Consider the following 17,352-nt stretch of genomic DNA (forward strand, 5'->3'; position numbering starts at 1 on the left):
CCAGTATCTGGTTCTTTGAGGAAATGAACAAGATAGATTACTCAACTAACTAGAGAGCTCAGGAACAGTATCTTAATTAACAAAATAAAAAATGAAATGGGAGACATAACACCAGAACCTAAGGAAATCCAAAACATCATCAAATCCTACTACAAAAGGCTATACTCAACAAAACTAGAAAACCTGGATGAAATGGACAACTTCCTAGACAGATACCAGGTACCAAAGTTAAGTCAGGATCAGATTAACAATCTAAACAGTGCCATTTCCTCTAAAGAAATAGAAGGCCATCAATAGTCTCCCAGCCAAAAAAAGCCCAGAACCAGGTGGGTTTAGTGCAGAGTTCTATCAGACCTTCAAAGAAGACCTAATTTGAACTATTCTCAAACTGTTCCACACAATATAAACAGAAGGTACTCTACCCAATTCATTCCATGAAGCCACAATTACTCTGTTACCTAAACCACACAAAGATCCAACAAAGAAAGAGAACTTCAGACCAATTTCCCTTATGAATATCAATGAAAAAATACTCAATAAAACCCTCGTAAACTGAATCCAAGAGCACATCAAAATGATCATCCATCATGACCAAGTAGGCTTCATCCCAGGGATACAGGGATGGTTTAATATAAGGAAATCCATCAACATAATCCACTATATAAACAAACTCAAAGACATAAACCACATGATCATCTCGTTAGATTCGGAGAAAGCATTTCACAAAATCCAGCACCCCTTCATGATAAAAGTTTTGGAAAGATCAGCAATTAAAGGCTCATACCTAAACATAATAAAAGCAATCTACAGCAAACCAGTAGCCAACATCAAACTAAATGGAGAGAAACTTGAAGCAATCCCATTAAAATCAGGGAGTAGACAAGACTGCCCACTTATTCCCCACCTATTCAGTATACTATTTGAAGTTCTAGCCAGAGCAATTTGACAACAAAAGGAGATCAAGGGAATACAAATTGGAAAGGAAGAAGTCAAAATATCACTATTTGGAGATGATACGATAGTATATATAAGTGACCACAAAAATACCACCAGAGAACTCCTAAACCTGATAAACAGCTTCAGTGTAGTAGCCGGATATAAAATTAACCCAAGTGGTTCCTGGATTCCTCCGAGACTGGTCTGAGCAGGTGAGAGGGTGGACTGCAGAGACTAACAGCTTCTGGGACAGGCGGAAGCCACAGAGCTTCTGAGGCAGACCGAGTTTCCGACTCCAGACATCCGGGCACCTTCCCTGCCCAAGGAGAGGTATCCGCCCCGTCCTGGAGGGCTTTGCACGGCACCTGAGGTAGCCATCTTGGTTCCCAGATCCCATCTAGACTAGTCTGCCAAGGTGAGAGTGTGGACTACAGAAGATATACAGCTTCTGGGATAAGCCGTGTTTTGGGCCTTCATCTTCTGCCAGGAGGCAGGTCTGAATGCCAGATATCTGTCCACCTTCTCTGCAAGAGGAGAGCTTGCCGGCAGAGAGTGCTCTAACCACTGAAACTCAGGAGAGATCTAGTCTTCCAGGTCTGCGGATAGAGGCTAACAGAATCATGAGAGGAACAAGCTCTAACCAGAGACAACTAAATCAACTAACTCCAGAGATTACCAGATGACAAAAGACAAACCTAAGAATCGTACTAACAGAAACCAAGACCACTCACCATCATTAGAACGCAGCACTCCCACCTCAGCCAGTCCTGGGCACCCCAACACACCCGAAGAGCTAGACCCGGATTTAAAAGCATATCTCATGATGATGGTAGAGGACATCAAGAAGGACTTTAATAACTCACTTAAAGAAATACAGGAGAACACTGCTAAACAGGTAGAAGACATTAAAGAAGAAGCACAAAAATCCCTTAAAGAATTGCAGGAAAACACAACCAAACAGGTGATGGTATTGAATAAAACCATCCAAGACCTAAAAAGGGAAGTAGATACAATAAAGAAAACCCAAAGTGAGGCATCGCTGCAGATAGAAACCCCAGGAAAGAAATCTGGAACCATAGACGCGAGCATCAACAACAGAATACAAGAGATGGAAGAGAGAATCTCAGGTGCAGAAGATTCCATAGAGAACATTGGCACAACAATTAAAGAAAATGGAAAATGCAAAAAGATCCTAACTCAAAACATCCAGGAAATCCAGGACACAATGAGAAGACCAAACCTACGGATAATAGGAGTAGATGAGAATGAAGATTTTCAACTTAAAGGACTGGCAAATATCTTCAACAAATTATAGAAGAAAACTTCCCAAACCTAAAGAATGACATGCCCATGAACATACAAGAAGCCTACAGAACTCCAAATAGACTGGACCAGAAAAGAAATTCCTCCCGACACATAATAATCAGAACAACAAATGCACTAAATAAAGATAGAATATTAAAAGCAGTAAGGGAAAAAGGTCAAGTAACATATAAAGGCAGGTCTATCAGAATTACACTCTTGCACGCGCCCAACTGGCCAGGAAGAACGACGCTATGACAGGATCCTTCTGCACACGTTTATTCAGTCCTGTTTTTCTTGTTTATCTTGTATATCTCCCTTGTTTATATCTCCCCTGTTTATATCTCCGCGAACCCTGGGCCTCTCACTCTTTTATACTCAGTTCCCATCCACGCACAGCAGGCCATGCCACCTCACCAGGCACGCAGCTTCAGCTAATCAGGGCAGCAGGGGCATATCTCCATCAAAATGGATTCACCTGTATCCTGGTACACCTGTGCAGCTCTCAAGATGTTTGTGGCTTATATGAGGAAGTCAGGTGCAAGTCATACGACTTAGCCGCAGTCCCTGGTGCCTTTGGGACTGCCGCCACACCCGCTCCTCACATCTCCCCCTTTTTTCTTTTTTGGCAGAGAGAATGTCTGTAGATAGCCCCCCGCAGCCATGCCCCTTACCCGTCCTTGGGAGACAAACAGCATTGGTTTGATCCCTGTCTTAGGTTGGTGACATGCCCAGGGAGTCTTTTTTTTCTTCTTTTTTTTTATTACATATTTTCTTCAGTTACATTTCCAATGCTATCCCAAAAGTCCCCCCCCCCCCACTCCCCTACCCACCCATTCCCACTTTTTTGGCCCTGGCATTCCCCTGACTGGGGCATATAACGTTTGCCTGACCAATGGGCCTCTCTTTCCAGTGATGGCCGACTAGGTCATCTTTTGATACATATGCAGCTAGAGTCAAGAGCTCTGGGGTACTGGTTAGTTCATAATGTTGTTCCTCCGATAGGGTTGCAGATCTCTTTAGCTCCTTGGATACTTTCTCGAGCTCCTCCATTGGGGGCCCTGTGATCCATCCAATAGTTGACTGTGAGCATCCACTTCTGTGTTTGCTAGGCCCCGGCCTAGTCTCACAAGGGACAGCTATATCACTGTCCTTGCAACAAAGGGTTGCTAGTGTATGCAATGGTGTCATCGCTTGGAGGCTAATTATGGGATGGATCCCTGGATATGGCAGTCTCTAGATAGACCATCCTTTTGTCTCAGCTCCAAACTTTGTCTCTGTAACTCCTTCCATGGGTGATTTTTTCCAATTCTAAGAATGAGCAAAGTGTCCACACTTAGGTCTTCGTTCTTCTTCAGTTTCATATGTTTTACATAATGTACCTTATATCTCGCTATACTAAGTTTCTGGGTTAATATCCACTTATCAGTGAGTACATTTCATTTGATTTCTTTTGTGATTGGGTTACCTCACTCAGGATGATGGCCTCCAGGTCCAACCATTTGCCAAGGAATTTCGTGAATTCATTCTTTTTAATAGCTGAGTAGTACTCCATTGAGTAAATGTACCACATTTTTTGTATCCATTCCTCTGTTGAGGGACATCTGGGTTCTTTCCAGCTTCTGGCTATTATAAATAAGGCTGCTTGAACATAGTGGAGCATATGTCCTTCTTACCGGTTGGAACATCTTCTGGATATATGCCCAGGAGAGGTATTGCTGGATCCTCCGGTAGAACTATGTCCAATTTTCGGAGGAACCGCCAAACTGATTTCCGGAGTGGTTGTACAAGCTTGCAATCCCACCAACAATGGAGGAGTGTTCCTCTATCTCCACATCCTCGCCAGCATCTGCTGTCAGCTGAATTTTTGATCTTAGCCATTCTGACTGGTGTGAGATGGAATCTCAGGGTTGTTTTGATTTGCATTTCTCTGATGATTAAGGATGTTGAACATTTTTTTCAGGTGTTTCTCAGCCTTTCGGTATTCCTCGGGTGAGAATTCTTTGTTCAGCTCTGAGCCCCATCTTTTAAGGGGGCTATTTGATTTTCTGGAGTCCACCCTCTTGAGTTCTTTATATATATATTGGATATTAGTCCCCTATCTGATTTAAGATAGGTAAAGATCCTTTCCCAATCTGTTGGTGGTCTTTTTGTCTTATTGATGGTGTCTTTTGCCTTGCAGAAGCTTTGCAGTTACATGAGATCCCATTTGTCAATCCTCGATCTTAAAGCACAAGCCATTGCTGTTCTATTCAGGAATTTTTTCCCTGTGCCCATATCTTCGAGACTTTTCCCCACTTTCTCCTCTATAAGTTTCAGTGTCTCTGGTTTTATGTGGAGTTCCTTGATCCACTTAGATTTGACCTTAGTACAAGGAGAGAGGAATGGGTCTATTCGCATTCTTCTACATGATAACAACCAGTTGTGCCAGCACCAATTGTTGAAAATGCTGTCTTTTTTCCACTGGATGGTTTTAGCTCCCTTGTCGAAGATCAAGTGGCCATAGGTGTGTGGGTTCATTTCTGGGTCTTCAATTCTATTCCATTGGTCTACTTGTCTGTCACTATACCAGTACCATGCAGTTTTTATCACAATTGCTCTGTATTAAAGCTTTAGGTCAGGCATGGTGATTCCACCAGAGGTACTTTTATCCTTGAGAAGAGCTTTTGCTATCCTAGGTTTTTTGTTATTCCAGGTGAATTTTCAGATTGCTCTTTCTAATTCATTGAAGAATTGAGTTGGAATTTTGATGGGGATTGCATTGAACCTGTAGATTGCTTTTGGCAAGATAGCCATTTTTACAATGTTGATCCTGCCAATCCATGAGCATGGGAGTTCTTTCCATCTTCTGAGATCTTCTTTAAATTCTTTCTTCAGGGTCTTGAAGTTTTTATCATAGAGATCTTTCACTTCCTTAGAGTCACGCCAAGATATTTTACATTATTTGTGACTATTGAGGAGGGTGTTGTTTCCCTAATTTCTTTCTCAGCCTGTTTATTCTTTGTGTAAAGAAAGGCCATTGACTTGTTTGAGTTAATTTTATATCCAGCTACTTCACTGAAGCTGTTTATCAGGTTTAGGAGTTCTCTGGTGGGATTTTTAGGGTCACTTATATATACTATCATATCATCTGCAAAAAGTGATATTTTGACTTCCTCTTTTCCTATTTGTATCCCTTTGATCTCCTTTTGTTGTTGAATTGCTCTGGCTAGGACTTCAAGTACTATGTTGAAGAGGTAGGGAGAAAGTGGGCAGCCTTGTCTAGTCCCTGACTTTAGTGGGATTGCTTCCAGCTTCTCACAATTTACTTTGATGTTGGCTACTGGTTTGCTGTAGATTGCTTTTATCATGTTTAGGTATGGGCCTTGAATTCCTGATCTTTCCAAGACTTTTATCATGAATGGGTGTTGGATCTTGTCGAATGCTTTTTCCGCATCTAACGAGATGATCATGTGATTTTTGTCTTTGAGTTTGTTTATATAATGGATTACATTGATGGATTTTCGTATATTAAATCATCCCTGCATCCCTGGAATAAAACCTACTTGGTCAGGATGGATGATTGATTTAATGTGTTCTTGGATTCGGTTAGCAAGAATTTTATTGAGTATTTTTGCATCGATATTCATAAGGGAAATTGGTCTGAAGTTCTCTATCTTTGTTGGATCTTTCTGTGGTTTAGGTATCAGAGTAATTGTGGCTTCATAGAATGAGTTGGGTAGAGTTCCCTATACTTCTATTTTGTGGAATAGTTTGTGCAGAACTGGGATTAGATCTTCATTGAATTTCTGGTAGAACTCTGCACTAAACCCATCTGGTCCTGGGCTTTTTTTGGTTGGGAGACTATTAATGACTGCTTCTATTTCCTTAGGGGATATGGGACTGTTTAGATCGTTAACTTGATCCTGATTTAACTTTGGTATCTCGTATCTGTCTAGAAATTTGTTCATTTCATCCAGGTTTTCCAGTTTTGTTGAGTATAGCCTTTTGTAGAAGGATCTGATGGTGTTTTGGATTTCTTCAGGATCTGTTGTTATGTCTCCCTTTTCATTTCTGATTTTTGTTAATTAGGATGTTGTCCCTGTGCCCTCTAGTGAGTCTAGCTAAGGGTTTATCTATCTTGGTGATTTTCTCAAAGAACCAACTCCTGGTTTGGTTAATTCTTTGAACAGTTCTTCTTGTTTCCACTTGGTTGATTTTACCCCTGAGTTTGATTATTTCCTGCTGTCTACTCCTCTTGGGTGAATTTGCTTCCTTCTTTTCTAGAGCTTTTAGATGTGTTGTCAAGCTGCTAGTATGTGTTCTCTCCTGTTTCTTCTTGGAGGCACTCAGAGTTATGAGTTTCCCTCTTAGAAATGCTTTCATTGTGTCCCATAGGTTTGGGTACGTTGTGGCTTCATTTTCATTAAACTCTAAAAAGTCTTTAATTTCTTTCTATATTCCTTCCTTGACCAAGGTATCATTGAGAAGAGTGTTGTTCAGTTTCCATGTGAATGTTGGCTTTCCATTATTTATATTGTTATTGAAGATCAGCCTTAGGCCATGGTGGTCTGATAGGATACATGGGACAATTTCAATATTTTTGTATCTGTTGAGGCCTGTTTTGTTGCCAATTATATGGTCAGTTTTGGAGAAGGTCCTGTGAGGTGCTGAGAAGAAGGTATATCCTTTTGTTTTAGGATAAAATGTTCTGTAGATATCTGTCAGATCCATTTGTTTCATAACTTCTGTTAGTTTCACTGTGTCCCTGTTTAGTTTCTTTTTTTTTCTTAAATTTTTATTAGGTATTTAGCTCATTTACATTTCCAATGCTATACCAAAAGTCCCCCATACCCACCCACCCCCACTCCCCTACCCACCCAGTCCCCCTTTTTGGCCCTGGCGTTCCCCTGTACTGGGGCATATAAAGTTTGCGTGTCCAATGGGACTCTCTTTCCAGTGATGGCCGACTAGGCTATCTTTTGATACATATGCAGCTAGAGTCAAGAGCTCCGGAGTACTGGTTAGTTCATAATGTTGTTCCACCTATAGGGTTGCAGATCCCTTTAGCTCCTTGGGTACTTTCTCTAGCTCCTCCATTGGGGGGCCCTGTGATCCATCCATTAGCTGACTGTGAGCATCCACTTCTGTGTTTGCTAGGCCCCGGCATAGTCTCACAAGAGACAGCTACATCTGGGTCCTTTCGATAAAATCTTGCTAGTGTATGCAATGGTGTCAGCGTTTGGATGCTGATTATGGGGTGGATCCCTGGATATGGCAGTCTCTACATGGTCCATCCTTTCATCTCAGCTCCAAACTTTGTCTCTGTAACTCCTTCCAAGGGTATTTTGTTCCCACTTCTAAGGATGGGCATAGTGTCCACACTTCAGTCTTCATTTTTCTTGAGTTTCATGTGTTTAGGAAATTGTATCTTATATCTTGGGTATCCTAGGTTTTGGGCTAAATCCACTTATCAGTGAGTACATATTGTGTGAGTTCCTTTGTGAATGTGTTACCTCACTCAGGATGATGCCCTCCAGGTCCATCCATTTGGCTAGGAATTTCATAAATTCATTCTTTTTAATAGCTGAGTAGTACTCCATTGTGTAGATGTACCACATTTTCTGTATCCATTCCTCTGTTGAGGGGCATCTGGGTTCTTTCCAGCTTCTGGCTATTATAAATAAGGCTGCTATGAACATAGTGGAGCATGTGTCCTTCTTACCAGTTGGGGCATCTTCTGGATATATGCCCAGGAGAGGTATTGCTGGATCCTCCAGTAGTACTATGTCCAATTTTCTGAGGAACCGCCAGACTGATTTCCAGAGTGGTTGTACAAGCCTGCAATCCCACCAACAATGGAGGAGTGCTTCTCTTTCTCCACATCCACGCCAGCATCTGCTGTCACCTGAATTTTTGATCTTAGCCATTCTGACTGGTGTGAGGTGGAATCTCAGGGTTGTTTTGATTTGCATTTCCCTGATGATTAAGGATGTTGAACATTTTTTCAGGTGTTTCTCTGCCATTCGGTATTCCTCAGGTGAGAATTCTTTGTTCAGTTCTGAGCCCCATTTTTTAATGGGGTTATTTGATTTTCTGAAGTCCACCTTCTTGAGTTCTTTATATATGTTGGATATTAGTCCCCTATCTGATTTAGGATAGGTAAAGATCCTTTCCCAATCTGTTGGTGGTCTTTTTGTCTTATTGATGGTGTCTTTTGCCTTGCAGAAACTTTGGAGTTTCATTAGGTCCCATTTGTCAATTCTCGATCTTACAGCACAAGCCATTGCTGTTCTGTTCAGGAATTTTTCCCCTGTGCCCATATCTTCAAGGCTTTTCCCCACTTTCTCCTCTATAAGTTTTAGTGTCTCTGGTTTTAAGTGAAGTTCCTTGATCCACTTAGATTTGACCTTAGTACAAGGAGATAAGTATGGATCGATTCGCATTCTTCTACATGATAACAACCAGTTGTGCCAGCACCAATTGTTGAAAATGCTGTCTTTCTTCCACTGGATGGTTTTAGCTCCCTTGTCGAAGATCAAGTGACCATAGGTGTGTGGGTTCATTTCTGGGTCTTCAATTCTATTCCATTGGTCTACTTGTCTGTCTCTATACCAGTACCATGCAGTTTTTATCACAATTGCTCTGTAGTAAAGCTTTAGGTCAGGCATGGTGATTCCACCAGAGGTTCTTTTATCCTTGAGAAGACTTTTTGCTATCCTAGGTTTTTTGTTATTCCAGATGAATTTACAAATTGCTCCTTCTAATTCGTTGAAGAATTGAGTTGGAATTTTGATGGGGATTGCATTGAGTCTGTAGATTGCTTTTGGCAAGATAGCCATTTTTACAATGTTGATCTTGCCAATCCATGAGCATGGGAGGTCCTTCCATCTTCTGAGATCTTCTTTAATTTCTTTCTTCAGAGATTTGAATTTTTTTCATACAGATCTTTCACTTCCTTAGTTAGAGTCACGGCGAGATATTTTATATTATTTGTGACTATTGAGAAGGGTGTTGTTTCCCTAATTTCTTTCTCAGCCTGTTTATTCTTTGTGTAGAGAAAGGCCATTGACTTGTTTGAGTTAATTTTATATCCAGCTACTTCACCGAAGCTGTTTATCAGGTTTAGGAGTTCTCTGGTGGAATTTTTAGGGTCACTTATATATACTATCATATCATCTGCAAAAAGTGATATTTTGACTTCCTTTTTTCCAATTTGTATCCCCTTGATCTCCTTTTGTTGTCGAATTGCTCTGGCTAATACTTCAAGTAGTATGTTGAAAAGGTAGGGAGAAAGTGGGCAGCCTTGTCTAGTCCCTGATTTTAGTGGGATTGCTTCCAGCTTTTCTCCCTTTACTTTGATGTTGGCTACTGGTTTGCTGTAGATTGCTTTTATCATGTTTAGGTATGGGCCTTGAATTCCTGATCTTTCCAAAACTTTTATCATGAATGGGTGTTGGATCTTGTCAAATGCTTTTTCTGCATCTAACGAGATGATCATGTGGTTTTTGTCTTTGAGTTTGTTTATATAATGGATTACATTGATGGATTTTCGTATATTAAACCATCCCTGCATCCCTGGAATAAAACCTACTTGGTCAGGATGGATGATTGCTTTAATGTGTTCTTGGATTCGGTTAGCGAGAATTTTATTGAGGATTTTTGCATCGATATTCATAAGAGAAATTGGTCTGAAGTTCTCTATCTTTGTTGGACCTTTCTGTGGTTTAGGTATCAGAGTAATAGTGGCTTCATAAAATGAGTTGGGTAGAGTACCTTCTACTTCTATCTTGTGAAAAAGTTTGTGCAGAACTGGAATTAGATCTTCTTTGAAGGTCTAATAGAACTCTGCACTAAACCCATCTGGTCCTGGGCTTTTTTTGGCTGGGAGACTATTTATAACTGCTTCTATTTCTTTAGGGGATATGGGACTGTTTAGAAGGTCAACTTGATCCTGATTCAACTTTGGTACCTGGTATCTGTCCAGAAATTTGTCTATTTCGTCCAGGTTTTACAGTTTTGTTGAGTATAGCCTTTTGTAGAAGGATCTGATGGTGTTTTGGATTTCTTCAGGATCTGTTGTTATGCCTCCCTTTTCAGTTCTATTTTTGTTAATTAGGATTTTGTCCCTGTGCCCTCTAGTGAGTCTAGCTAAGGGTTTATCTATCTTGTTGATTTTCTCAAAGAACCAACTCCTCGTTTGGTTAATTCTTTGAATAGTTCTTCTTGTTTCCACTCGGTTGATTTCACCCCTGAGTTTGATTATTTCCTGCCGTCAACTCCTCTTGGGTGAATTTGCTTCCTTTTTTTCTAGAGCTTTTAGATGTGTTGTCAAGCTGCTAGTATGTGCTCTCTCCCGTTTCTTCTTGGAGGCACTCAGAGTTATGAGTTTCCCTCTTAGAAATGCTTTCATTGTGTCCCAAAGGTTTGGGTACGTTGTGGCTTCATTTTCATTAAACTCTAAAAAGTCTTTAATTTCTTTCTTTATTCCTTCCTTGACCAAGGTATCATTGAGAAGAGTGTTGTTCAGTTTCCACGTGAGTGTTGGCTTTTTATTATTTTTTGTTGTTGTTGAAGATCAGCCTTAGTGCATGGTGATCTGATAGGATACGTGGGACAATTTCAATATTTTTGAATCTGTTGAGGCCTGTTTTGTGCACCTATTATGTGGTCAATTTTGGAGAAGGTACCATGAGGTGCTGAGAAGAAGGTATATCCTCTTGTTTTAGGATAAAATGTTCTGTAGATATCTGTCAGATCCATTTGTTTCATCACTTCTGTTAGTTTCAGTGTGTCCCTGTTTAGTTTCTGTTTCCATGATCTGTCCATTGGTGAAAGTGGTGTGTTGAAGTCTCCCACTATTATTGTGTGAGGTGCAATGTGTGCTTTGAGCTTTACTAAAGTTTCTTTAATGAATGTGGCTGCTCTTGTATTTGGAGCATAGATATTCAGAATTGAGAGTTCCTCTTGGAGGATTTTACCTTTGATGACAAAGAAGTGCCCCTCCTTGTCTTTTTTGATGACTTTGGGTTGGAAGTCAATCTTATCAGATATTAGGATGGCTACTCCAGCTTGTTTCTTCAGACCATTTGCTTCGAAAATTGTTTTCCAGCCTTTCATTCTGAGGTAGTGTCTATCTTTTTCTCTGAGATGTGTTTCCTGTAAGCAGCAAAATGTTGGGTCTTGTTTGTATAGCCAGTTTGTTAGTCTATGTGTTTTTATTGGGGGAGTTGAGACCATTGATGTTAAGAGATATTAAGGAAAAGTAATTGTTGCTTCCTGTTATTTTTGTTGTTAAAGTTGGCATTCTGTTCTTGTGGCTGTCTTCTTTTAGGTTTGTTGAGGGATTACCTTCCTGTTTTTTCTAGGGCGTTGTTCACATTCTTGTATCGGTTTTTTCCTGTTGTTATCCTTTGAAGGGCTGGATTCGTGGAGAGATAATGTGTGAATTTGGTTTTGTCATGGAATACTTTGGTTTCTTCATCCATGGTAATTGAGAGTTTGGCTGGGTATAGTAGCCTGGGCTGGAATTTGTGTTCTCTTAGTGTCTGTATAACATCTGTCCAGGCTCTTCTGGCTTTCATAGTCTCTGGTGAAAAATCTGGTGTAATTCTGATAGGCTTGCCTTTATATGTTACTTGACCTTTTTCCCTTACTGCTTTTAGTATTCTATCTTTATTTAGTGCATTTGTTGTTCTGATTATTATGTGTCGGGAGGAATTTCTTTTCTGGTCCAGTCTATTTGGAGTTCTGTAGGCTTCTTGTATGTTCATAGGCATCTCTTTCTTTAGATTTGGGAAGTTTTCTTCAATAATTTTGTTGAAGATGTTTGCTGGTCCTTTGAGTTGAAAATCTTCATTCTCATCCACTCCTATTATCCGTAGGTTTGGTCTTCTCATTGTGTCCTGGATTTCCTGGATATTTTGAGTTAGGATCTTTTTGCATTTTCCATTTTCTTTGATTGTTGTGCCGATGTTCTCTATGGAATCTTCTGCACCTGAGATTCTCTCTTCCATCTCTTGTATTCTGTTGCTGATGCTCAAATCTATGGTTCCAGATTTCTTTCCTAGGGTTTCTATCTCCAGTGTTGCCTCACTTTGAATTTTCTTTATTGTGTCTACTTCCCTTTTTAGGTCTAGTATGGTTTTGTTCATTTCCATCACCTGTTTGTATGTTTTTTCCTCTTTTTCTGTAAGGACTTCTACCTGTTTGATTGTGTTTTCCTGTTTTTCTTTAAGGACTTGTAACTCTTTAGCAGTGTTCTCCTGTATTTCTTTAAGTAATTTATTAAAATCCTTCTTGATGTCCTCTACCATCATCATGAGATATGCTTTTAAATCTAGGTCTAGGTTTTCGGGTGTGTTGGGGTGTCCTGGACTGGACGAAGTGGGAGTGCTGGGTTCTGATGATGGTGAGTGGTCTTGGTTCCTGTTAGTAAGATTCCTACGTTTACCTTTCACCATCTGGTAATCTCTGGAGTTAGTAGTTATAGTTGACTCTGTTTAGAGATTGTTCTTCTGGTGATTCTGTTACCGTCTATCAGCAGACCTGGGAGACAGTTCTCTCCTCTGAGTTTCAGTGCTCAGAGCACTCTCTGCTGGCAAGCTCTCTTACAGGGAAGGTGTGCCGAAGAAGAAGGCCCAAAAAAGGGCCTTTCTCAGAAGCTGTGTTGCTTTGGCAGTTCCCAGAAGCTGTCAGCTTCTGTGGTGCAGACTCTCACCTGTGCAGACTAAATTCCTAAGTTCCAGGGAGTCCCGGAACCAAGATGGCGACCGCTGCTCCTGAGGCTGAGGCCGCCTCCCAAGCCAGGCGGACACCTGTCCTCTGGTCCGGACGGTGGCCGGCTGTCTGTGGCCCGCCAAGGATGCTGCCTCAGCGGCTTTGTGCTTCTGCCTGTCCCAGAAGCTGTCCGGTTCTCTGGCGCACCCTCTCACCTGTTCAGACTAATTTCCTAAGTTCTGCTGAGTCCCGGAACCAGGATGGCGACCGCTGCTCCCTGTTTAGTTTCTGTTTCCACGATCTGTCCATTGATGAAAGTGGTGTGTTGACGTCTCCCACTATTATTGTGTGATGTGCAATGTGTGCTTTGAGCTTTACTAAAGTGTCTTTAATGAATGTGGCTGCCCTTGCATTTGGAGCGTAGATATTCAGAATTGAGAGTTCCTCTTGGAGGATTTTACCTTTGATGAGTATGAAGTGTTCCTCCTTGTCTTTTTTGATAACTTTGGGTTGGAAGTCGATTTTATCCGATATTAGAATGGCTACTCCAGCTTGTTTCTTCAGACCATTTGCTTGGAAAATTGTTTTCCAGCCTTTCACTCTGAGGTAGTGTCTGTCTTTTTCCCTGAGATGGGTTTCCTGTAAGCAGCAGAATGTTGGGTCCTGTTTGTGTAGCCAGTCTGTTAGTCTATGTCTTTTTATTGGGGAATTGAGTCCATTGATATTAAGAGATATTAAGGAAAAGTAATTGTTGCTTCCTTTTATTTTTGTTGTTAGAGTTGGCATTCTGTTCTTGTGGCTGTCTTCTTTTTGGTTTGCTGAAGGATTACTTTCTTGCTTGTTCTAGGGCGTGATTTCCGTTCTTGTATTGCTTCTTTTCTGTTATTATCCTTTGAAGGGCTGGATTCGTGGAAAGATAATGTGTGAATTTGGTTTTGTCGTGGAATACTTTGGTTTTTCCATCTATGGTAATTGAGAGTTTGACCGGGTATAGTAGTCTGGGCTGGCATTTATGTTCTCTTAGTGTCTGTATAACATCTTTCCAGGCTCTTCTGGCTTTCATAGTCTCTGGTGAAAAGTCTGGTGTAATTCTGATAGGTCTGCCTTTATATGTTACTTGACCTTTCTCCCTTACTGCTTTTAATATTCTCTCTTTATTTAGTGCATTTGTTGTTCTGATTATTATGTGTCGGGAGGAATTTCTTTTCTGGTCCAGTCTATTTGGAGTTCTGTAGGCTTCTTGTATGTTCATGGGCATGTCATTCTTTAGGTTTGGGAAGTTTTCTTCTATAATTTTGTTGAATATATTTGCTGGCCCTTTAAGTTGAAAATCTTCATTCTCATCAACTCCTATTATCCGTAGGTTTGGTCTTTTCATTGTGTCCGGGATTTCCTGGATATTTTGAGTTATGATCTTTTTGCATTTTGTATTATCTTTGATTGTTGTGCCGATGTTCTCTATGGAATCTTCTGCACCCGAGATTCTCTCTTCCATCTCTTGTATTCTGTTGCTGATGCTCGCGTCTATGGTTCCAGATTTCTTTCCTAGGGTTTCTATCTCCAGCGTTGCCTCACTTTGGGTTTTCTTTATTGTGTCTACTTCCCTTTTTAGGTCTAGTATGGTTTTGTTCATTTCCATCACCTGTTTGGATGTGTTTTCCTGTTTTTCTATAAGGACTTCTACCTGTTTGGTTGTGTTTTCCTGCTTTTCTTTAAGGACTTGTAACTCTTTATCAGTGTTCTCCTGTATTTCTTTAAGTGAGTTATTAAAGTTCTTCTTGATGTCCTCTACCATCATCATGAGATATGCTTTTAAATCCAGGTCTAGCTTTTCGGTTGTGTTGGGGTGCCCAGGACTAGGTGGCGTGGGAGTGCTGCGTTCTGATGATGGTGAGTGGTCTTGATTTCTGTTAGTAGGATTCTTACGTTTGCCTTTTGCCATCTGGTATTCTCTGGAGCTGTGCAGGATACACTCGGTGGGGTCCCGGAACTAAGATATCTGTGCAGGGTACACTCGGCAGGGTCCCGGAACTAAGATGTCTGCTGCCAATGCTCAGGCAAAGCGTTCCTGCACTGGGCAGGTCCCTATCCTCTGGCCGGGAAAATGGTCACCTGCCTGTACAGGATACACTCGGCGGGATCCCGGAACCAAGATGTCTGCTGCTGATGCTCAGGCAAAATGCTCCCACGCCAGGCAGATCCCTATCCTCTGGCCAGGAAAATGCCCAGCTGTCTGTGCAGGATACACTCGGCGGGGTCCCGGAACAGAGATGTCTGCTGCTGATGCTCAGGCAAAGCGCTCCCGCGCTGGGCAGATCCCAATCCTCAGAATTCTTACAATCGCGTGGCTGGTGTTGTGGGTATCTGGCGGTAGTCAGCCGACTGTGCGCCCTAGCTACCCAGGTGCTGCTCAGACCGAAAGGGGCTTGTGCCCCTACTCAGACTGGGTTTTTGCTTCCCTGACTAATGCAGTCTCAAGTCCTGCGCGATTGGATTGGAGCAGATGCTGTGTTCCACTCACCAGAAGTCTTAAGATCGCTTGGCGGGTGTTGTGGGTAGCTGGTGGTAGTCAGCCGACTCTGCACCCTAGCTACCCGGTGCTGCTTGGACCGGAAGGGCCCTAAGGAGTTTCTATCCAGTTCGGGTGTTCAGGGTCTTTAACCCTTTCCCCAGCTCTTCCATAAGGGTCCTGTCCTATGTTTGGATGTGGGTATCTGCATTGTTTCAGTCCCCTGCTGGGGAGAACCTTTCAGAGTACAGTTATGCTAGGCTCATGTTTGCAAGCATAGCAGAGTATTGTTAATAATGTCATGGATTGGTGCTTTCCCATTAATTGGGTTTCAAGTTCTCCCAGTTATTGGTTGGCCTTTCCTTGCTCTCTGCTCTATCCCTGAATTTCTTTTAGGCAGGGTAAACTTTTGGGTGGAGAGTTTTGTAGGTGGATTGGTGTCTTTTTCTCTGCCATGATGTCTTATGGGAATGGTACTGAATATAACATATACCATGAAAATTGCCAGCAAGTAGATATGCACATGGTAAAGAAAATTACAGTGTTCTGCTCTCTGGAGTAAAGTTCCTGATAGGTCTGAGTAGGTGTAAGCCTCTGCAACTATATTCCTTCATTTGGTGGAGGAGTTCATAAGACCTAGGTTTCTGGTGAACCAAGATCTAGGGTAACATAGAAAGTTATTATCAGGGAAATCAAGGTTACAGTACATTAAACAGGAAGCGGTCATGGCTGGGCATATGCAGCAAATTAGAGGAAGCAGTAAGAAGGTATCCTGAAGAAACCATGTTGTATCAGCACTTGTAGAAAAGTTTGTGGCAGTCAAGTCTGACATATGCTACCTTAAGTAATTTTATGAACACATATATTTTAGTCTCATTTCTGTTGCTGTCTTAAAATATCAGAACATAAAGCATCTAGTGAAAGAAAGAGCTTGTTTTTATTCACAGGTCCATATTACCATCCATTATTGCAGGGAAGTCACAGCAAAGGGAAATTTAGGCATCCAGTCACATCACACTCCGAGTCCAACACCATGAAAATGAGTATATATTTGTTCTTTTCCTGGCTTGCTTGCTTGCACTCAGCTTGACTTCCTGCTCATATAGTTATGGGCAGTGTGCCTGAATAATGATGCCACCCACAATGATCTTTCCCCATCAATTAATTAAAGGTTCCTTAGGACACCCCAATGTAGATAAACTACATTGAGGTTCTCTTCTCAATGATTCTATGTTGTGCCAAGTTGGTAAACAAAGCTTGTCATCAAGGCATAATTATACAATTTGTTGAAATAAAACTTTTTATTGATTGAGACAACAGCTTTTATAAATTTCTCTATAGTAAAAGAGAACAGACTAGGGAGATGTAGCCACCTGTTAAGAAGATGGTAGTTATGAGACTGTACCAGAGTGTTCTTGTTCTACTTCCCCATCTACACATGTCATTGTGGAAATGGTTGCTGTACCATAGAGCACAGAAATATATTGCCTCATCCTCAGTCTGTGCCCCTGTGATGGTGAGGGCAGCCTTGTCTCCAATCAGGGAGCCTGAGAATCTGGCAGGAACACCTGGAGCTCGGTTGTTGGTACCACCTATTAGACCAGTGAATAAATGATCTGGTTTTTCTTGGACCCAGTTGGCATAGTTACTAGTTGTAACAGCCCCAGTACTTGAGCGACAAGTGAGTGTGACTGTTTCACCAGGTGATGTGGTGAGTGCAGATTCCTGAGTCACAACAGCCTGGGAAATGGCCCCTGCAAACAGATGAGAAATCCAGTCATCAGTAGCAAATCAGAGACAAGATGCGCATTGTTGCATACCCACTGCAGTGTAGAAAGGCTGCTGACCTGAGCTGAGAGCCAGGAGAGAGAGTATAAGTGAAATCCAGGCCATAATTCACAAACCAG

The 17,352-nt window shown here is 41.5% G+C and overlaps 1 gene segment (V, D, J or C) and 1 further gene; both read right to left on the reverse strand.

The window, feature by feature from the left end:
* The window catches only part of Igl (immunoglobulin lambda chain complex), a 233,987-nt gene that overhangs the window by 41,265 nt on the left and 175,370 nt on the right, over positions 1-17,352 (reverse strand).
* Positions 16,895-17,338, reverse strand: Iglv1 (immunoglobulin lambda variable 1). The segment is given in 2 exon segments: positions 16,895-17,199; positions 17,293-17,338. Coding segments are annotated over 2 exon segments (351 nt in total).

This window comes from Mus musculus, chromosome 16, assembly GCF_000001635.26.
Source record: "Mus musculus strain C57BL/6J chromosome 16, GRCm38.p6 C57BL/6J".
NCBI classification, from domain to species: Eukaryota; Metazoa; Chordata; class Mammalia; order Rodentia; family Muridae; genus Mus; species Mus musculus.